General features: G+C 45.2%; 1 protein-coding gene across 1 annotated transcript in view; it reads left to right on the top strand.

Moving 5' to 3' along the window:
- DMRT1 (doublesex and mab-3 related transcription factor 1) overlaps positions 1-22,406 on the top strand; it is a 61,149-nt gene that overhangs the window by 5,750 nt on the left and 32,993 nt on the right. The window contains exon 3 of the mRNA XM_083483426.1: positions 18,353-18,636. Coding sequence (XP_083339552.1) covers positions 18,353-18,636 — 284 coding nt within the window. The remainder of the gene's footprint in view (positions 1-18,352; positions 18,637-22,406) is intronic.

The following is a 22,406-nucleotide window of genomic DNA, read 5'->3' as shown; positions in this document are numbered from 1 at the left end:
AATGTAGGCACCCTATATATATAGAAAGGACAATCCAGTGATATTTGAGGGAGCAGGCAAGCAGTCGGGGCCCATGACTTATATCACAGGAGCCTACACAACACAAAACATGGTTGCTGTATGTAGGTTTTATTTTATTTGGTTTTTTATCTTATATTTTGGAAATGTACATCCAGGTTTTTTTCTCTTTAAATTTGTTGGGGCCCCCAAGAGAGTGGGGCCCTAAGCTAGAGCTTGTTTAGCTTATACATAAATCCGGCACTGCATCTACCCTGGTATTACAGACTCTGGCCGGCAGCTGCTCTCTGTGTTCCCAGCAGAGAGAGTTCTTTTCCTGCTAGCTGACCATTTTTTAAGAAGAGATGCCAGGGATCTGGGATCTTTCTTCATGTGCAGCATGTGCTCTGCTTATGCCCTGCATCCTGTATCCAAACGAAGTCATCTGCAGTGTGTTTGTGCAGTTTGTGAGAGAGTGTGGCATGCCCACCTCGTATATTTCTCCCGCAGGAGAACGCTCCCGGTTGTTATTAGACAGAAACAACGTTGTTTTTGGGGAAGGGGATAAATACGGTGTGGTCTCCACCATCCGGACCACCAGGACATAGTTGATTTCCCACAGCAAGTATGAAGTGGGGACACACACACACACACACACACGGGGCAGCACTCCTCGCTTTGATTTTGTGCTGCACCGTGCCGTCCGTGTTGTGTTGTGGCATGTTCCCAGGCAGCCATTTTGTGCCTGGAACCCTCAGCGATGTTTGCCAAATTGCGGAATGTGCCATCTGGTCAAAAAGGGTTCAGGAGGCTTACGGGGACTGCAAGGTCCGTGTCGTACTCTCTGCTGTTGCTACACAGATATTGGGGGGCAGCTGCACATTATCCTTCAGGCAGGTGCCTTTTTACAGGTGTGCAGCTCAAATATGTGCATTTTTCCTCGGAAGTGGGCTCCGCTGGGTTCAAGGGAGCCTTGCTTCTGGAGAAATGCGGTAGCATAGCTGTCAACTTTCCCCTTTTCTTGCGAGGAATCCTATTCGGAATAAGGGAATTTCCCTTAAAAAAAGGGAAACGTTGACAGCTATGGTGCTTTAGGCAGCCTGAGAATATTGTGGGATTTGATGGGAAGGGGACTGTCAGCATCGAATTATTCACTGCCGCCGAACAAATATGAGCACCCGCAATTCTTGCTCAGTAGGTCTGTTGATTTCCACGGGGGTCAGAATTCCTTTCTGACATTTCTAGAGTAGCAGCGGCTTCAATTTCACCTTGTCGGGGCCCCCCCCCTTCCTTGCCGCCCTGAGGTCTAGCAGTTTTTCTTGCAAACTTCATCACACCGAACATAGTTTACAGGGAGAGGAATAGGATGTGAAGGAGCCACACAAATCATACAAGGTACCGGGGGAAAAAGTCTTTTTCTCACTGTATCCATTTTATTGGCAGGTCAGAAATATTACAGCGCATTGAGAGGCCAGAGACAATTTTTCTAGGCTCTGGTGACATGCAGTTCTTCAGGAAAATAAAAAATAAAAAAGCAGGCCGGGAAGCCGTGGTGCCTTGCCAGCATGCACATACCTCATTGTAGTCATGGTAACGCTGGTTATTTTAAAAGGAGTTTGCCTGAGTTGGGGGGAAGAATAGGAAAAAGCTGCAGTAGGGCCTGAACTTTAGGTCGGGGGGGAAACGCTCTGGAATTGTGCATCCCTGTTCTCCAGAAACTTGCTCCCAAGCAATTGTGCTTGGAATTGCAGCCTTAACATGTGGGCAGTTTATGATGGTCAAGCGCCAAAATAAGGGCCACCACTTGCAGGAATTCAGGGTAAATCTGTTTAAACAGGTATGGATTAATATCCGTGTTGAATGATGGGGATGGGATGCCCGTGGAAGCCTCTAACCCACTTTCCTAGCTAATGCTAGAGTAAAATTTGAACCAAGCATTTTTGCAGTGGGATAGTCTGCAGGACCTGAGGGTCATATTCGACGTGTGGCATTAATCTGTCACCTGGAAGAAGTGAGCATGTGGGTCCTTTTTTAAGAGCAAAAGTAGTTGAACTGAGATACAGTGGACACTCAGGTTGCGAACGTGATCTGTGCGGGAAGCATGTTCTCAACCCGCAGTGCCACGTCTGCGCATGCACAGATTTGGCACGTCTGTGCATGCACAAAGCGCGATTTAGCACTTCTGCGCAAGTGCCAAAACCCGGAAGTAACCTGTTCCACTACTTTGGGGTTCAGCGGGGTGCGCAACCCAAAATCATGCAACCCAAAGCGTCTGTAACCCGAGGTATGACTGTACTTGACGGAGACGAGGTGTGTGGGTGGCGGGGAATTAATGGTCTTCTTCTCTGGCGATCCCTCGTAGCCAAGTAAGATTGTCTTCCATGAACATGGTTTTAACAGCAAAGTCCGTAAGTGAGTGTGGAGGCCAATTCTGGATTCTCTCGTGGCCTACAAAGAATTGATAAATCACATGTGAAAGGTTTATACTTTCAAACACATCCCAAGTCTTCATTTCCAAGTACGCTTTTTTGATTCGTTTGAATGTATAATTTCATTAATTGGATCTATTTTTATCAATTAGTTGTATAATCTTACATTTCTAGAAACGAAGACTTTTCCATAGGAAAATATAGCAGAGGAGAATTCTTCCTTCCCCATCACTGATAACCTGGGTGTTGTAAGAATCACACTCAAGCCCTGTGGGTGCTCCGATGGCCACAGACAGCTTCCGAAGCAACCATGTTCTATATTAACATTGGGCATTTAAAGGGCACGTGGTTCTAGTCCTCATGGAACTTGGTTGCCCCAGATATAAGGTAAAGGGACCCCTGACCATTAGGTCCAGTCGTGACCGACCCTGGGGTTGCGGCGCTCATCTCGCTTTATTGGCCGAGGGAGCTGGCATACAGCTTCCGGGTCATGTGGGCAGCATGACTAAGCCACTTCTGGCGAACCAGAGCAGCGCACGGAAAAGCCGTTTACCTTCCCACCGGAGCAGTACCCATTTATCTACTTGCACTTTGATGTGCTTTCGAACTGCTAGGTTGGCAGGAGCAGGGACCGAGCAATGGGAGCTCGCCCCGTCGCGGGGATTCGAACCGCTGACCTTCTGATCGGCAAGTCCTAGGCTCTGTGGTTTAACCCACAGCGCCACCCGCATCCCTTGCCCCAGATATGCACATGGGGAATTAGTGGGTTGAAAATCAGACTTTTAACGTGATTATTAAGATGTCATTGAGAAGACTTGTCTCTCAGCCCTTTTCTTTCTTGCCATATTGACTCTGAACATGTGGTCCTCTGTGGATGTTCGGAAGTGGTACGTGTTGTCCCATCCCTCGGTCTTTTAATCAGCTCCTTGAAAACACCGATTCCAGAGTTCCTGGATAAGGAGAATAGATGGAGTCTGCTAGACCTGAGCCTTAAAGCCACCGTACAGTTCCTCCAGGGTACAGTTTGTACAAAATAAATAACAAAAACAGATTGAGTCTCGCCCAGTTTCTCTCCAGTTTTCTTGAAATCCTACTTTGGAATCCAGCCCTGAGTTGCTGTTTTTTTTGAATATCTTATTATGAAAGGTGGGCATAGATAAATCTGAGCAGATCAAGAGACGGGTGACAAAAATGATGTACGGCTTGTAGAAAAAGAGACTGCGGGTTGATATAACAGTCTATAAATATTTGAGAGGTAATAATAGGGAAGAGGGGGAGGGATTATTTACAGTGTTTGAGGCAATAACAAAGAGCAGTGGCTTGAAACTGAAAAAAAACCTAAAAGTGCAAGGAAAATAATTTAATTAAAAGACACTTCCTTTCCTAACTAGAAATGCAATTAGGCAGTTGAATGGCCTGCATGGGGGAAAGGAAGTTCTTCAAGCATCATTGCTGGAGGGATTTAAGATAATTGCCTGGGGTGGTGCTGAAGCCAACTTTTTAGACTTGCAGAGGTTATATATTTCTGCTTACCACCCCGGCCAGAGGTAGCTGATTAGCCATATTCAACTTTGCTGTGCAATAGACCAAACTGGGCTGTGTCCGAATGAGGGTGAATGGATTGTCGGAGGGTCTGGAAGAAAAGCAGGAGCTGTGGGTGCTTGCTCTGGAGAAGATAAGTTGTAGACGATAGCAAACTTATATACGTTAAGGGTTGTCAGAGAAGATGGAGCAGGCATGTTATGCGTTGCTGCAGGAGGAAGAATGAGCAGGGAAACAAATTTCATCTAAACATTGGGGGGGGGGGGAACCAACTTAATGGTATGAGCTGTTCATCCAGTGGAACAGACTGCCTATGAAGATGATGGAGATACTCAAGGCTAGATGGCCACTAGTAAGAGATGCTGTGGTTGCATCCTTTATGGTTCTTCTTTGGCGATCCCTCGTAGCCCAGTGAGATTGTCTTCTATAAACACGGTTTTAACCATGAGTCCGTACTTGACTGTGGAGGCCAATTCTGGAACCACACAGTGGGGGACATTGGTTTCTGGGCGGGAGTTGATCGCGGTGTGGATTTGCCAAGCATGCCTTCCTCTTAGCACGTTTCTCCCTTGTGTCTTGAGTTCGAGTTTCTTCAAAGTCCATGACACCTTTGGTAAAGGCTGTTCTCCAACTGGAGCGCTTACAGGCCAGTGTTTCCCAGTTGTCAGTGTTTATACTACTTTTTTTTAGATTTGCCTTGAGAGTGTCTTTAAACCTCTTTTGTTGACCACCAGCATTGCGCTTTCCATTTTTAAGTTCGGAATAGAGTACGGTAGTTGCTTTGGAAGACGATAATCAGGCATCTGAACAACATGACCAGTCCAACGAAGTTGATGTTGAAGAATCATTGCTTCGACACTGGTGATCTTTGCTTCATCCAGTACACTGACATTAGTTTGCCTGTCTTCCCAAGCGATGTGCAAAAAAATTCGGAGAACCCATTGATGGAATCTTTCAAGGAGTTGGAGATGGCGTTTATACAGTGGTGCCCCGCAAGACGGAAAACTCGCTAGACGAAAGAGTTTTCCGTTTTGGAGGTGCTTCGCAAAACGAATTTCCTATGGGCTTGCTTTGCAAGACGACAATGTCTTGCGAGTTCCTGCTGGTTTTTTCCCCTCCCCCCACTTTTTCTAAGCCGCTTATCAGCTGATCCGATCAGCAGATAAGCCGCTAATAGCGCTAATCCGTCAATGGGCTTGCTTCGCAAGACGAAAAAACCGCTAGACGAAGAGAATCACAGAACGGATTCTTTTCGTCTTGCGAGGCACCACTGTACTATTTGTTCCAAATGTTCTGCATTTGTAAGCAATACTTTGCAATGGGGAAGACTTGGAATGACCTTAGGGCTGTGGGGCACTTTGCACATGCCACATGTCTGAAGCACATTCCCTCCTCCACACAGGGTTTGTTAAGAGTCCTGGGAGTGCTATCTCTACGGATTCCTTGAAGAGAAAGACGCGCTGTAATTGCATGATGCGCACACAATCCACTGACAATGCCAAAGCTAGCTGGAGGTTTCTGCGATTGTAACGTCCAAACGCAATCCCTTTTCAGCAATACTTGGGTGTGAGAAGCAAGTGCAGGGCTTTCCAAACCTGGTTCTCAAGCTAAATATTTTTTTATGGACTACAGTTCCCATAATCCCTGACCACTGGTCCTGCTAGCTAGGGATGATGGGAGTAGTTCAGAAGCAGCTGGAGACCCAAGTATGGAAAGCCCTGGAGTGCTTTGCAGAGCTAAAGGCAATCCCTTACTTGGCCTCTTTGGGCTGGAGTCCGTGCACATTTTCACATTGAACATAGAGGGGCTTACTTCTGAGTAGACATGCCAGAGAAACGAAAAAGGCAACAAGAACAAAGAAAAGGTTTTTCACCAGTTGCTGGAAAGTTTAGTTTCGGCCCTCTACACACTGTTTGTAGAACAGACGAGGTAACTACGTGGAGTAAGAGCTAGTAGCCGTTAATAGTGCCCAATATTTTAATTGGGCCTGAGAATTTTTTAATTGACTACATTGAGCTGATTAGTAGTGAATGTTGCCTCACTCAATCAATCTCAGAGTGCCAGGATCGTCCATATAATAATAATTTATAATGATAATTTATTATTTCTACTGCGTCCATATCACCCGGGACCGCTTTGCAAAAAAAGGAAGAAAGCTGATTCTGTTTTAAATTGGTTGTGATTAATTCTGAGCAAAGGGAAAGCATAGAGAGATAAATGTATTTCTAGGATAGAGCGTAAGTTTGATTGCTGATCACATTTTAAACTATCTTTTGTTTTTAGTGTCGCTTCCAAATGCAAATTCTTTGCATTTGTAACTTGGGTCTCTCATCAGTTTTTGCTTTTTCTCATCAGCGGCTCTGAGCTGCAAAGCTCACCCATTGCCCCCGTCTGCTTTATTTCAGCTTTGAGCGGGATGTTCCCTGCCTTGCCATTTTCTGCTTTTTAGAAACCACCTGGGCTTCTTTCATCATGTTGCTCCTAATGAAGTGGCCTCTTGTGAGTTCCTATCAGTTGCCACCTCCCTTAGTTTATTTTTAGTGTGAGCTATAATGATTTTATCCTAGTCGTATTTTCTCCAAGGCCTTCGCTTGCAGATACTTGAACAGCTCATACTCCCCTCTCAATATTGCCTTTGATATTCCCTTAATGAAATTTGTTCCATTCTGATTGTAACCACGCTGGTTTTGTTTCTCCCCCTGAAGGTTTTTTGGTTGCTGTTGGTTTTTTTGCTTTGGGATTGTAAGAGGCATTATTACTGGGCTTTTCTGCTGCCTTACCTTACAAATCTTAATTTCCAGAATATCCAAATGGTCTTGCACTCGTAGTCTACTTGATGACAACAACACCCTTAGGGTTCAGTTTACGTGTGGCTCTATCACTTATCTTCCCCACCATGTAGCACATCGTGTAACACACGCTAGTCCCCATATGTTTTACTTTTGGGACAGTTTTTGATTTTGAGTGGGAAACTGGCTAGAAAGGAGAAGGCCACACTGGTACTTCTTGCTGGCAGATGACGGAACTAGGCTAGGCATAACGTTTAGTTTTGGCATTGCATGGGCCAAACATCAAGGATTTTCTGTTGCTGCAGCAATGGCAGAAGTAGGTTGAAAAGTACCCTTTCCTATTTCAAGCTTCTTCTTCTTTGGTGATCACTTGTAGCCGAGTAAGATTGTCTTCCATAAACACGGTTTTAACAATGAGTCTGTAAGTGACTGTGGAGGCCAATTCTGGATCCACACGTCCTTCCACAGTGGGGACATTGGTTTCTGGGCGGGAGTTGATCACGGTGTGGATTTGCCAAGCATGCCTCCCTCTTAGCACGTTTCTCCCTTGCGTCCTGAGTTCGAGTGTCTTCAAAGCCCATGACACCTTTGGTAAAGGCTGTTCTCCAATTGGAGCACTCACAGGCCAGTGTTTTCCAGTTGTCAGTGTTCATACTACATTTTTTTTTAGATTTGCCTTGAGAGTGTCTTTAAACCTCTTTTGTTGACCACCAGCATTGCACTTTCCATTTTTAAGTTTGGAATAGAGGAGTCGCTTTGGAAGGTGATAATCAGGCATCTGCACAACATGACTAGTCCAACGAAGTTGAGGTTGAAGAATCATTGCTTCAACACTGGTGGTCTTTGCTTCTTCCAGTACACTGGTATTAGTTCACCTGTCTTCCCAGGCAGGTAGAGCAGAACAGCTGCCAATAATATGGACGTATATTGGATTTGGAAACCCCTCTGATTTCATGCATACCTCTTTTCCCTAGCCCTAGATTTTCATTGGAACCATTGTGGGGAGATTTAGGGAGAACTGGGTCTGTCCAGTGTGCCCAATCTTCCCCACCCCATGTGGACCAAGTTTGTCATACAGACAGGACTATCCACTTGCCATCAACCCAAGATAGCAATGACACCAGGTTTACTTTATTGGGTTTACGAGAGCCATGTGGAAACTGTTTTTAAATTCCCTGATGTGCCGGGGGGGGTGCTAATCTGTGGTGCCTAATTGCTCAGTAGTTAACGTTGTACGGCGATCCCTAATGGGAGAACTCTGACACCTTGATATAATTAGTAGAAGCAATGATATAATGGGAAGCAGCTCATTCCTGGAGACGGTGACTGCAGTCGGCGGAGGTGCCAACTTATCGCTGATGGGCGTGGGGGAAAGGCTCTTCGTTTTTCCACTCTATTTAAAACACAACTGAGCGTTGTTCCCGGCAGAAGGGATAAACCTTGAGAAACACTTGAGCTGAAGCCATTGACGTCTTTCTAGATAAAGCCAGTGTCCGCCCACAGACGGCTCTCTTCTCTCTTGCCAATAGGCCTTGCATGGGTACCTGATAATAGTCACAGAAACAGCACTGCTATGGCCTGAATATCACATATTTTCTTTGGAGTTTCAAAGGAAGTTGTCATTGATTGCTTTGCTTTGTTGGACAATGACCAGGTTGGTCGTGGAGAGAAGAGACCATGATGGAGCAAGAACTAGCAAGTGCAAAAGTGCCTTTTTAAATAGGTACCTGGCCCAGGAAGGAGTGTCATGCTGTTTTATTCCATATAAGGAAAAGGTAAAGGATCCCTGGAGGGACGCGGGTGGCGCTGTGGTCTAAACCACAGAGCCTAGGGCTTGCCAATCAGAAGGTCAGCAGTTCGAATCCCCGCAATGAGCTCCCGTTGCTCAGTCCCTGCTCCTGCCAACCTAGCTGTTCAAAAGCATGAAGTACAAGTAGATAAATTGGTACCACTCCGGCAGGAAGGTAAACGGCGTTTCCGTTCACTGCTCTGGTTTGCCAGAAGCAGCTTAGTCATGCTGGCCACATGACCCGGAAGCTGTATGCTGGCTCCTTTGGCCAGTAAAGCGAGATGAGTGCCGCAACCCCAGAGTCGGCCATGACTGGACCTAACGGTCAGGGGTCCCTTTACCTTTACTTTAAAGGACCCCTGGATGGTTAAGTCCAGTCGAATTTGACTATGTTGTGCACCACCCATCTCTGCTTCAGGCCGAGGGAGCCGTCATTTGTCCACAGACAACTTTCCAGGTCATGTGGCCAGCAGGACTAAAACGCTTCTGTCCCAACGGGTCATCATGATGGAAACCAGAGTGCACAGAAACGCTGATTACCTTCCCGCCGCTGTGGTACCTATTTATCTGCTTGCACTGATATGCTTTTGAACTGCTAGGTTGGCAGGGGCTGGGACAGACCAATGGGAGCTCACCCCGTCACAGGGATTCAAACCGCCAACCTTCTGATCGACAGGCCCAAGAGGCTCAGTGGTTTAGACCCCAGCGCCACCTGCATCCCGGTATATATTCCATGCATATATACCGTAAGCCAAGACACTATATAAAACCAGCAGCTCTTACTTTGCTGCCTACGGGATAGCGAACATTGATTCTATTTTATTTCTCCACTAATGGAATTTTTGTCTTACGGCAACACCATGTCTTCATGTATTCATATTAGGCTACTAAGATTGAACAAGGAATATCTTCTTCTGCATGCGCTTGCAGAATTGCAGATTTTTAACGTGGGACGTGTCTGGAGTGGATAATGTTAAGGTGCAGCCCAGCCTGAGTTGAGCTTGGCAGGGAAAATATATTTTGATCGCCTTGCAGCTGACTTGCTAGCTGGACTGCCAGGTGTTTTGCGGGTGGGAGAGATACTTGGATCCTTTGCCCGTTGCCCATGTGTCATTCTGTGTGCAATTTAAACATTTGAAAAGTCCCTGGCCTTTAGCTTGAGGTGTGACGAAAACACACATTGGACCAGTAGCACAAATGCGGATGTTCGACGTGAACAATTCTGGAAGGTGTCTTGTCCTGCCCCGAACATTTGGCAGTGGGTACAAGTAACATTTCTGACTCCTGAGCAATGCCCCGAGTGGGGCCCCCAGGATAAATCACACGCTTAAACAATTTCCTGCCCACTTTTGTATGTAGGGAGAGTAGAGCTCTTAAAGGTCAAAAAAGCTTCCTTGATAACATAATGCAGTGAGCTGTAACTGCATCAAATCCTGGGGGTTGTAGAGAAGCCCAGGAGAAATAATTATGCCTGGTAATGGGTAATTACAGATAATGGCTCTTTTTGGGGGTGGAAAAAACACACACACACGCACACCCAGCCTTGTCTGGAATGAATATTGCCTAGTACATTAACTTTATGGTAAGCTACAAGTTCAGCACTGAAACAGCACAAGTTGCAAGGAGAATTGGTTTTATTTTGTTTTATTTAAAGGCAGGGCTTATAGGTGGTGGTGGTGGGGAGACACAAGTAGAACGCCAGGCTTCTGTGCGCCCCCCCTTTCTCCCCACGCTGCCGTTGGGAAATGCAGCCTTGATTTTGCCTCCGGAAAATGCTGGCAGCGAGGGGCTCAGCAACAAGAATTGCTCTGTCATGATAGGTCTGGTGGGAGAAACACACATTGTTCCCCCGGTTTCTGATTATGACTTTAGGGAGTTGTTTCACAGCAGCCTCAATTCAAGGCTCTTGTCTGACCTCAGCGGCAGCCGGTTGCTGCAGCCTGAAGTACAGGCAGGTCTGTTATGGAGGGAGGGAGGATGCTTCAAAGCCGGGGGGGGCGGCGGGGGGGGAGCATGCTGGGAAATGGTTGAGTCAAGATCAGTCGTCTTGGTACTCGGTCAGATTGCGGCTTTTTTTCCTTTCTTTTTTTTTTTTGCAACTTTACCAAACAGTCTTAGTGTTGGCAATTCTGAATTCAAAGGCTTCCATCTCAGATCTGGGGTTCTGTGAATTCCCATGCAAACAGTGCCTTAACATTGCCATCCAAATGTCCAGAACAGGAAACCGGCAGGAGCAGACACTCCGTGCCCCTGTCCAGCTTAGCATAAAATTGAAGAGTTGGAAAGGGACCCCAGGGTCATCTAGCCCAACCCCCTGCAGTGCAGGAATCTCAGCTGAAGCATCCATGATAGACGGCCATCCAACCTCTGCTTGGAAACCTCCAAGGGAGGAGAGTCCACCACCTCCCGAGGGAATCTGTTCTACTGCTGGACAGTTATCACCCCCAGAAAGCTCTTCCTCATGTTTTTCCGGAATCTCCTTCCTTGTAACTTGAAGCCATAGGTTCGAGTCTGTTCGACAGCTGTTCGACAGTGGAATTTGCTGCCAAGGAGTGTGGTGGAGTCTCCTTCTTTGGAGGTCTTTAAGCAGAGGCTTGACAACCATATGTCAGGAGTACTCTGATGGTGTTTCCTGCTTGGCAGGGGGTTGGACTCGATGGCCCTTGTGGTCTCTTCCAACTCTATGATTCTATGAGTCCTACCTCCCACAGCAGGAGAAAACAAGCTTGCTCCATCTTCCATGGGATGGTCCTTGAAGTGTTTGAAGATGGCTATCCTGTGTACTCCCAGTCTCCTCGTGTTTGCAATGGTGGCTAGGCAGCTCGGTCATTCATAGAAGCCACACCATTTGGTTGATTACTCTGATTTAGGGATTTCACACAAACATGCTCCACAAACTCGCATGAACTCCATGCTCCATAGCACACACCACAACACACACATAACTAGCTGTAAAGCAACATAATGTGATAAATAATAAAACTGTAATTTTAATCACCATATCAAAAAAGCACAGTTCCTGATGGCAACATATCATATCTTCTGTATATATTAGTATCGTAAAGCCCAAGGATTGTGAAGTCATAATGAGGCAATGACAAACCTAGACAGCATCTTAAAAAGCAGAGACATCACCTTGTCAACAAAGGTCTGTATAGTAAAAGCCATGGTTTTCCCAGTAGCGATGTATGGAAGCGAGAGCTGGACCATAAAGAAGGCTGATCGCCGAAGAATTGATGCTTTTGAATTCTGGTGCTGGAGGAGACTCTTGAGAGTCCCATGGACTGCAAGAAGATCAAACCGATCCATTCAGCCTTGAGTGCTCACTGGAAGGACAGATCGTGAAGCTGAGGCTCCAAGACTTTGGCCACCTCATGAGAAGAGAAGACTCCCTGGAAAAGACCCTGATGCTGGGAAAGATGGAGGGCACAAGGAGAAGGGGACGACAGAGGACGAGATGGTTGGACAGTGTTCTTGAAGCTACAATCATGTGTTTGACCAAACTGCAGAAGGCAGTGGAAGACAGGAGTGCCTGGTGTGCTCTGGTCCAGGGGGTCACGAAGAGGCGGACACAAGTAAATGACTAAACAACAATGAGGCAATAGTGGTGTTTGTTGACCATAGCACACACAGCAGCGATCCATGTGGGATACAGTGGTGCCTCGCAAGATGAAAATAATCCGTTCCGCGAGTCTCTTCGTCTAGCGGTTTTTTCGTCTTGTGAAGCAACCCTATTAGCGGATTAGCGGCTATTAAAGGCTTAGCGGCTAAAAGGCTCTTAGCGGCTTAGAAAGGGGGGGGGCGGAAAAAAATCGGAACACTCGCAATACGTTTTCGTCTTGCGAAGCAAGCCCATAGGGAAATTCGTCTTGCGAAGCAGCTCAAAAACGGAAAACCCTTTCGTCTAGCGGGTTTTCCGTCTTGCGAGGCATTCGTCTTGCGGGGCACCACTGTATAGAGAAAAAACACCATCGCCCTCAGAACTTGATAACCTGTTTAGGGATTATTAAGGTCTCCAGCATCTCCTTTGTTGCCCTGGCCACAACTATTTTGACTCCAGACGATGCTCATAAGAACCCGCAAGTTAACTGTTTCCTCGCATTATTGAGCTACTTGTTTTTAGTTCGTTTTGGTTCTTTGGCGCTAATTGCAAACTCCTCCCTTTCATTCCCTCAAATTCCTGTTTTGGGGTTGATTTGTAATCCGCCTGCTGAGTGAGAGGCAGGATGGTTCTGAATGCCAGTTGCTGGAAACTTCTCCATTGGTTTACTTATTTTATAGCTGACCCCACAGCTAGACTTTCTCTAGGAATACACACTCTCCCCTGAAACGAATTATTGCTCACTGCCGTAAGTTAATATGCCGTATGGCCGAAAGGCTTTTGTAGAACATGGAGGATCAATAATGAGGCATTGACCTGGAATGAAAGAGACAGCTGATTTTCACATGTAGGAATGCAGTGGGGAAGGTATCAAATGTTCTGCCTAAGGATGTTAAAACAGGGAGAACTGAGTCACACTGTTAAAAACAGATTCTTCCCCCGACAGCTGAAATCTTGATTATTATTTTTTTACTTTATTGATAAAATCAACAACACCAAAGACAGGCATAGGCAAACTCGGCCCTCCAGATGTTTTGGGACTACAACTCCCATCATCCTTAGCTAACAGGACCAGTGGTCAGGGATGATGGGAATTGTAGTCTCAAAAAATCTGGAGGGCCGAGTTTGCCTGTGCCTGACCGAAGATCTCCCTTCTCTTACTGTGCAAATTTCATCGCCCAGAACCCCTGAATTTTAAAGCTACATATAAATATATTAAATGAATAAATGAAACTTAAAGCTTCTGTCTGATCTCAGAAGCTTTAATCTCTTTTATGGTTTTCTCCACACCTGTGACATCTGGGACCTGGTTTGTTTTCAGATGTGTTAGCCATTCAGTATATTTCTATGCTGCCTGGGATCATTATTAAAACTACAGTGGTACCTCAGGTTACATACGCTTCAGGTTACATACGCTTCAGGTTACACACTCCACTAACCCAGAAATAGTGCTTCAGGTTAAGAACTTTGTTTCAGGATGAGAACAGAAATCGTGCTCCAGCGGCACGGCAGCAGCAGGAGGCCCCATTAGCTAAAGTGGTGCTTCAGGTTAAGAACAGTTTCAGGTTAAGTACAGACCTCTGGAACGAATTAAGTACTTAACCCGAGGTACCACTGTATAAAAAAGTATAAAGCTCAATAACACGTTGAAACCATGTTGAAACACGTTGAATAACAAGCTAAAAACCATACAAAGCCAACAACAGGAAACAGACCCCATTTCGAATCGGCAATGCCAATTAATGTCCCCAACTCCCTGGGTGAAGAGATGAGTCTTCATGTATCGGCAGCCTGGTGGGAGGGAGTTCCACTGGCAAGGCACCACCACAGGAAAGGCCCTGTCTGAGTTCACTGGCAGGCCCTCCAAAATGGCTTCTCTTGAGAGCTCAGGGCCTGGAATCTCTAGCACATGTATTTAACCTGAGTATTTTGTGAAGCAACAGTTTTTAATCCGTGTTTGTATGCATTTCTGTATTTATCCCTCTATTGTCTATTTCTTTCCCAAACAGAGAGTTCTCCAGCTTTTTTTCTGGAAAGGAAGAAGATTTAGATTGCTCATAATTTATGTTGCCTTGCTATGCACTTTTCAAGCCCTGCGCTAGCCTTGAAATACTATGCTGTCCTCACGCTGCATATAGTATCTTGATTTATGACAAGCGAATTAGCCACAAGTTGCCTGGAGTGATTTGTTTATTGATTGCAGAAGGCCTTTAATTTCAACTGTGGCATTTTTGTTGAAATATTTAATACATTGCAGTATTGACATTTTAGGAGTTAATGCATTACTAATATGGAGCTGCAGTTTGCCTCTAAAGAAGCAGCAAAAAGAAGTTCCTCTCTCCTTCATGTTTTCTCAAAGAGCTTTCATCAAATTATATTAGAGTTTGATGATGCCATGCCTGAACGTATGCAAAAAGAGATCAAACCCAACACAGAATTGCAAAGCAACAACAACCAGCGACACTGGATGTGCGATATTAAAAAAATAGAAAATGGCATATAATCCCAACACCTTACTGAACGTGTTCATATAATTCATTTATAACTGGATCGGGAAACCTTTCTTCTCTTGAAGGCAGTGTTAAGAAACTCAGGATATATAAGCTAGGCACCAAATGGCTCCTTAAACCGGGGTTACAGTCGCCAAAAAAGGAATGCCTAGTTGCCATTTTTGGGACCAATAGGACCAAAAGTCGTATTTTTCCATAGGACTTTTTTGGTTCCTGAAATTCATTCTGGCAGATAAAATAGCACTAATCGCAAGACCGAAGGATGCCCAGCCGTGCACTTCCAGATAGTGGAGACATCAGGCCCCTTCCTGGTACCCGGGCATCTTCACTAGGTCGCCAGCGGCTGATGGCCTGGTGCAAAAAGGGGCCTGGCAAATTTCAAATACTGGAGGTAATCTGTCAGGGGTCGTATTCTGGCACTTGGTGGGACCACTTCCTTTCCTCGCCTTTCTCTCCCTTCCCAGTGGGCTACGGGAGGTCTGAACAGTTTGTTTTGGAGAGAGCTTTGTCTTGCTCCCTGCAAGATTTCCCCAGCTGCATCAGGGTGCAGCAAAATCAATTTTTATTTTTGGGGGGATTTATTATTTTTTATGGGATTATTATTTTCATGGCATTTTAAAAATTCAAATGGGATTTTTTAAAATTTAAATCGGATTTTTAAAGTAAAATACTTTCGGAGGAAAAATCTTTCTAAAGATAGTTTTCTATTTAAGCTTCATTATAGTCCAAAGGCTATTCATCAGGAAAGAATGCTTTTCAAAAAAGTTTTTCATGTGTGCTAAAACTCAGCCTAAGTTTTTTTTTTTGTGTGTGTGTGTGTGTGTGTAGTTTAACCACATCAGTTAACAAACTTGGATACATATGCTATAATGTTATTGTTTTAGTTAAATAAATTGTTTAAATTGTTATTAAAGAAATTATTGTTTTTCTCCTTCCAATAAAGTATTGCAAAAAAGTTGTCCGGATATAAACAGTTAACTTATTAAACCTCACCATAATTTCATACTTACCTGCCAATGTACTCCTAATAGTATAACCAAATCAGTACTTTTTGATATAACTGTAAAAACTACTCTGAAATTTGATTATTCAAAAAATGAAACCTTCATCTGGTTGTAAATATTAAGATTATACCAGCAAGAACGAGTCTTTCTGTAAAAAAATGACTTAAGTCAAGTCTTAGTGACTAGTGATTTAAATCGTGATTTAAATCAAATCCACCCTGACTTGCATGAAACCCCTCAAGGTGTATTTGCCCTAGGTAGGTTTTTGTAAACTTTTGTAAACTGGTATTTGTAAACTAGAATCAGAACCAATATTAAGGCTGCTTGCTGTTTTTATGTGTTCCATGATTCTTTAACTAATTGGGGTTAGTTTTCTGTACCTGAACATATAAACCCCAAAATAAAAAAATTCCTTCCAGTAGCACCTTAAAGACCAACTAAGTTAGTTCTTGGTATGAGCTTTCGTGCGCATGCACACTTCTTCAGATACACTGAAACAGAAGTTGCCAGATCCTTCTATATAGTGAGAAGGTGGGGAGGGGTATTACTCAGAAGGGTGGTGGGAATGGGTGATTGGCAGATAGCTGAGATGAGCGTGTTGACGACTCTTAACGATTCCAATAGGTCTTACAGGAAAAGGCAAGGGGTGAGAAGGTGAAAAATGGCTTAGACATGTATAATGAGATAAGAATCCAATGTCTTTGTTCAGACCAGGTCTCTCCATGGTTTTAAGTTTGGTAATGAGTTGCAATTCAGCAGCTTCTCTTTCCAGTCTATTTCTGAAATTCCTTTGTAGTAAAACAGCTACTTTGAGATCTTGTATAGAATGTCCTGGGAGATTGAAGTGTTCTCCTACTGGTTTCTCTGTTTTGTGATTCTTGATGTCATTAAGTCGTTAAGAGTCGTCAACAGGCTCATCTCAGCTATCTGCCAATCACCCATTCCCACCACCCTTCTGAGTAATACCCCTCCCCACCTTCTCACTATATAGAAGGATCTGGCAACTTCTGTTTCAGTGTATCTGAAGAAGTGTGCATGCGCACGAAAGCTCATACCAAGAACTAACCTAGTTGGTCTTTAAGGTGCTACTGGAAGAATTTTTTTTTATATTTGACTATGGCAGACCAACACGGCTACCTATCTGTAATATAAACCCAAAGAAGTGAACTGTCCACCCAAAGTGCTGATTTCTAGGATTCATGTGTGAGCCTTGTTGTTTTCCCATAGTGCATTTCCTTGTTTGGATCAGATGGTGCCAGTCTTTGGAAATCCAGCTGAAATCAACAGATTTAACCCATCTATATATAAAAAAGCTAACTTTCTTACTGAGAACCATTAGGGTAGAAGAATGATACACAATTTTGAAAAGAGGGGGCAGCAGTATTTTCCATGACATGGCAGCAGGGTTTTTCACCAATGATGCTCATTGAGTGACAAGGAGCCAGACACCGTGTCTCAGCCTGGCCTGCCTCCCAGGGGTGTTTTGAGGATAAAACCGGGCCATTATTATTATTATTATTATTATTATTATTATTATTATTATTATATAACGCCTTATAACTGCAGGTCCCAGGGTGGTTCACAAGACAAAATCACAATATAAAAACACAAAATACTGAATCAAACTAAAAACAGAAACAACCCAATAACCAGCCCCACAACACATTTCAAAAGGGCATCGGATGTCGCATAAGTGCGCCACCTTGAGCTCTTTGCGGTGGAGGCAGGATAAGACCGGAACAATAATAAATAATACTGAGGAGTGCAGAAAGATTGCGAGTGACCATGTTTCTAATGTGTGGGAAGACCTTCCTGCCTTCCTTCCCTCCCTCCTCTTTCCTTCCTTCCTTCCTTCCTTCCTTCCTTCCTTCCTTCCTTCCTTCTTTCTTTCTTTCTTTCTTTCTTTCTTTCTTTCTTTCTTTCCCTCCCTCCTTCCCTCACTCACTCACTCACTCTTCTTTCCTTCCTTCCCTCACTTTTCTTTCTTTCTTTCTTTCTTTCTTTCTTTCCTTCCTTCCTTCCTTCCTTCCTTCCTTCCTTCCTTCCTTCCTTCCTTCCTTCCTCCCTCCCTCCCTCCCTCCCTCCCTCCCTTCACTCACTCTTCTTTCTTTCTTTCCTTCCTTATTCCTTCCCTCCCTCCCTCCACTCACTCACTCTTCTTTCCTTCCTTCCCTCACTCTTCTTTCCTTCCTTCCCTCCCTCCCTCCCTCCACTCTCACTCACTCTTCTTTCTTTCTTTCTTTCTTTCTTTCTTTCTTTCTTTCTTTCTTTCTTTCTTTCTTTCTTTCCTTCCTTCCTTCCTTCCTTTCCTTTCCTTTCCTTTCCTTTCCTTTCCTTTCCTTTCCTTTCCTTTCCTACCTTTCCTTCCTTCCCCCACTCTTCTTTCTTTCTTTCTTTCTTTCTTTCTTTCTTTCTTTCTTTCTTTCTTTCTTTCCTCCCTTCCTCCCTCCCTCCCTCCCTCCCTCCCTCCTTCCCTCCTTTGACATCTGAAGGGGCACGGAGCAGGTCTGTTTCATCGCACCCCTCTGGTTCTGCCCTGTCTTTTGAGTCGCCTTTCCCTCCCATCTGCTCCTGCCAAGCCTTTCTCTCTGCAAATTCGTAATATGTTTCAGAGATCAGAAGTGGTATTTTGCCAGCTGCTCCTGCTGTTTCCTAACGGCTCTCTTTCCCTCCCTGCCCTGTTCTTTGCAGAGGGCCGGATGCTGATCCCGGACCTTCCTTCCCTGGCCAGCAGAGGTCACCTGGAGAGCGGCTCCGACTTGGTCGTGGACTCCACTTACTACAGCAGCTTCTACCAGCCCTCCCTGTATCCTTACTACAACAACCTCTACAACTACTCCCAGTACCAGATGGCTGTGGCCAGCGAAGCCACCCCTGGGGATATGGGGGGCCCACTGGTGGGGTCCCCTGTTAAAAACAGCCTCCGGAGCCTCCCAGCGACCTATATGTCAAGCCAGTCAGGAAACCAGTGGCAGGTATGGTATGGATTGCTTACTTGGAGAAAGATGCATCCTGGCTGATAGGGGAAGAAAACGGAAATTGCAGGCAGTTCTGTTGTTGTTGTTGTTGTTGTTTAGTCATTTAGTCGTATTCGACTCTTCGTGACCCCCTGGACCAGAGCATGCCAGGCACTCTTGTCTTCCACTGCCTCCCGCAGTTTGGTCAAACTCATGCTGGTACCTTCGAGAACACTGTCCAACCATCTCGTCCTCTGTTGTCCCCTTCTCCTTGTGCCCTCCATCTTTCCCAACATCAGGGTCTTTTCCAGGGAGTCTTCTCTTCTCATGAGGTGGCCAAAGTATTGGAGCCTCAGCTTCAGGATCTGTCCTTCCAGTGAGCACTCAGGGCTGATTTCCTTCAGAATGGATCGGTTTGATCTCCTTGCAGTCCATGGGACTCTCAAGAGTCTCCTCCAGCACCACAATTCAGAAGCATCCATTCTTCGGCGATCTGCCTTCTTTATGGTCCAGCAGGCAGTTCTAGGGGTTGCTAAAAAATAAGTCAGAAGCAGGAAAAGTATGTTAAAAGGGGTCGGAAACAACAGCTCTTTAGGATTCCAAATAACTCCCCTGTCAAATCATGGCTCTGGTTTCAGATTGGCTAAAAACAGTGGCAGAGAGCAGCCTGGCTGGCACCTCTCATTTCAGCTGCTCAGAAGGGTGTCTGCACATTTTGCTTCATAACTTTCCTTCTAGGAGGGCAAGAGGCGTACATTTTTAGAAAAATGAAAGCCCAGAATATAGAGCCTTCCACCCAGGGGTGTTGGTAAAGGTCTACATGGGTGTCATGGCACCCATGGGTGCTGGGTTGGTAACCCTCAGTTTATATGATTTCAGATCTGTCTGATAAGCATCCATGGTGACTTTGTATCTCAGGATCCATTTGCTATTTGTTTTTGTTTTTTTAGTTTGCAAATAAATGAAGATTTGTTCAAGGTGTCATTTAAAGAAAACGCAGCATGCCCCATATCCTCAGGGAAGAGGATTCACACGTAAACAATTACTACAAAGTGGCCTATAAATATCTACCATATTTGTTACAATATAAAATAGATAATGTGCATCTAACTCTAACCTATAAATAAGTAAGTAGCAGAGAGACAGGGAGATAGGAGATAATTTGTTGTTTTTTAAAAGAGTCACATTATGTCAAAGTATTAAGTCAGCCGTGATATTATATTTATTGGGCTTGGTAGCTGTTGTCAAATGCCTTTCACCAAAGGCAATGAGCAGTCGCCCTGTGTGTAGGGAAAGTTTTTTTCTTTCTTCTTGGCTTATGGTCTACTAACTTCTCCTGTAGTTACAGGGGTAGGCAACCTAAGGCCCCGGGGGCCGGATCTGGCCCAATCGCCTTCTCAATCCGGCCCGCGGGCGGTCCGGCAATCAGCATGTTTTTACATGAGTAGAATGTGTGCTTTTATTTAAAATGCATCTCTGGGTTATTTGTGGGGCATAGGAATTCATTCATTTCCCCCCAAAAAAATATAGTCCGGCCCCCCACAAAGTCTGAGGGGCAGTGGATCGGCCCCCTGCTGAAAAAGCTTGCTGACCCCTGGGTTAGTTGCCCAGTTTTCAAAAATGGGCTTTCTGCCCATTCAGCTGCTGTCAAAAATAGGCATTGTGGGATAACCTCTGTGCACAGGAATGCAGCCTTAGAGAAAACACGCACCTTTAAAACACATTCAACACATATTTAAAGCACAGAGCTACATTTCCCAGCACCCCAAACAAACTACAGTTCCCAGAATCCTTAAAATGGGGGACACCATATGCTTTCAATGTGTGATGTGTATCTTCACCCAGTTCTGCAGTCAGGAATCCTTTAAGTAAGCTTTAAAAAGCTTACCCAAATAGGAATTCTGGATCCTTCTGCTGAAAGTTTTATGCTTGAGGTTCAACTATCCGGTCTCCCCTGCAGATGACCTTTATTATTGTAAAAGCTTTAATAAGTTTCTCTTCTAGCCAAGGACAGCGGGGAAAGAAAAGGGAGTCCGAAAGGTTCTGACATTAAACCTTGAATTACTAGCTGGCTATGAATTAAGACTCTGAAGCTTTATGTTTTAAATGTAACATGATAAAAAAACACACCAAATATAAATCATCATGTTCCCTTTTGGGTAGCTCTCTTTCAATTTCCTTCCTGCGGCAGTGATTAGGGAGAAGATGCAAAACAACTGCCATGGAAAGCGAAAATGAAAAATTAATTGGCTGTACCGAGAGATATATTACATTGTTAATTACAAGAGGTGTTGAGCTTGTTGACCTAAACAACTTGTGTGTGAAGGATTTTTAAAAAAACACCACCGGCATCCTTTTAAGCGCTTTGGAGTGTGGTCTCTGAAAGTAGTTGCCTCCCCACCGCTCCCCTCCTTAGAGTCCTCCAACAGGAGTCTCCAAAAATGTCTCCATCCTCTGTCCACAATGAGGGCTGCAATGGGTGGAAAGGGATATTCACGTGACCAAAGGGGGCATCTCCATTTCTTGGGGCTCCTCTGGAGACCTCTTTACCAGATTTGTGGAAATCTAGACGGTGACTTATGGGATGCGGGTGGCGCTGTAGATTAAACCACAGGGCCTAGGACTTGCCGATCAGAAGGTCGGCGGTTCGAATGCCTGTGACGGGGTGAGCTCCCGTTGCTCGGTCCCAGCTCCTGCCAACCTAGCAGTTTGAAAGCACGCCAGTGCAAGTAGATAAACAGGTACCGCTCTGGCGGGAAGGTAAATGGCATTTCCGTGCGCTGCTGTGGTTCACCAGAAGCGGCTTAGTCATGCTGGCCACATGACCGGGAAACTACACCGGCTCCCTCGGCCAGTAAAGCGAGATGAGCGCCGCAACCCCAGAGTCGTCCGCGACTAGACCTAATGGTCAGGGGTCCCTTTACCTTTAGACGGTGACTTATTTCCAGAGGTTAGAGTTGCTGTTAAGGCAGACATGTTCAACCGATCGACTGTGGTCAACAGGTGGGACCATAAAGAAGGCTGATCGCCAAAGAATTGATGCTTTTGAATTCTGGTGCTGGAGGAGACTCTTGAGGGTCCCATGGACTGCAAGAAGATCAAACCTATCCATTCTGAAGGAAATCAGCCCTGAGTGCTCACTGGAAGGACAGATCCTGAAGATGAGGAGCTGAGGCTCCAGCACTTTGGCCACCTCATGAGAAGAGAAGACTCCCTGGAAAAGACCCTGATGCTGGGAAAGATGGAGGGCACAAGGAGAAGGGGACGGCAGAGGATGAGATGGTTGGACAGTGTTCTCGAAGGTACCAGCATGAGTTTGACCAAACTGTGGGAGGCAGTGGAAGACAGGAGTGCCTGGCGTGCTCTGGTCCATGGGGTCACGAAGAGTCAGACACAACTAAACGACACAACAACAACAAACTTGCGAACCCTGGTTTGGACACGGTGCAAAGCCAAGGATCGTGGCTTGCTGCTGCTGCTCTTTCCGAGAGGAGGAGTGACGTTTGAATGGATCTCCTCACCCAGGGTCAGCTGTTAACTATGGTTCCCTCCAAAATACGAACCTGGCCCATGTCCTGAAAGGGCTTGCACCTAATTATTATTTTTTTATGAAGTGTGCTTGTGTGTGAATAAAGGGGACAACAGAGAGTGCTTGAAGGCTAATTTGCCATTTGAATGCGAAACAGATTTTGCTTTTTAACCACCCTTGACCAGTCTAGGAAAAAAAAGGCCTGTCCAAATTTAAGAAACTGAGCTATATAAGAAATTCAGCTATTGCAGGATTCTGT

The sequence above is a fragment of the Podarcis liolepis genome (genome assembly GCF_965112155.1).
Source record: "Podarcis liolepis genome assembly, chromosome: 17".
Lineage (NCBI taxonomy): Eukaryota > Metazoa > Chordata > Lepidosauria > Squamata > Lacertidae > Podarcis > Podarcis liolepis.
Note: the sequence above shows the minus strand (reverse complement) of the source record. Positions and strands in the feature narration are given on the sequence as shown.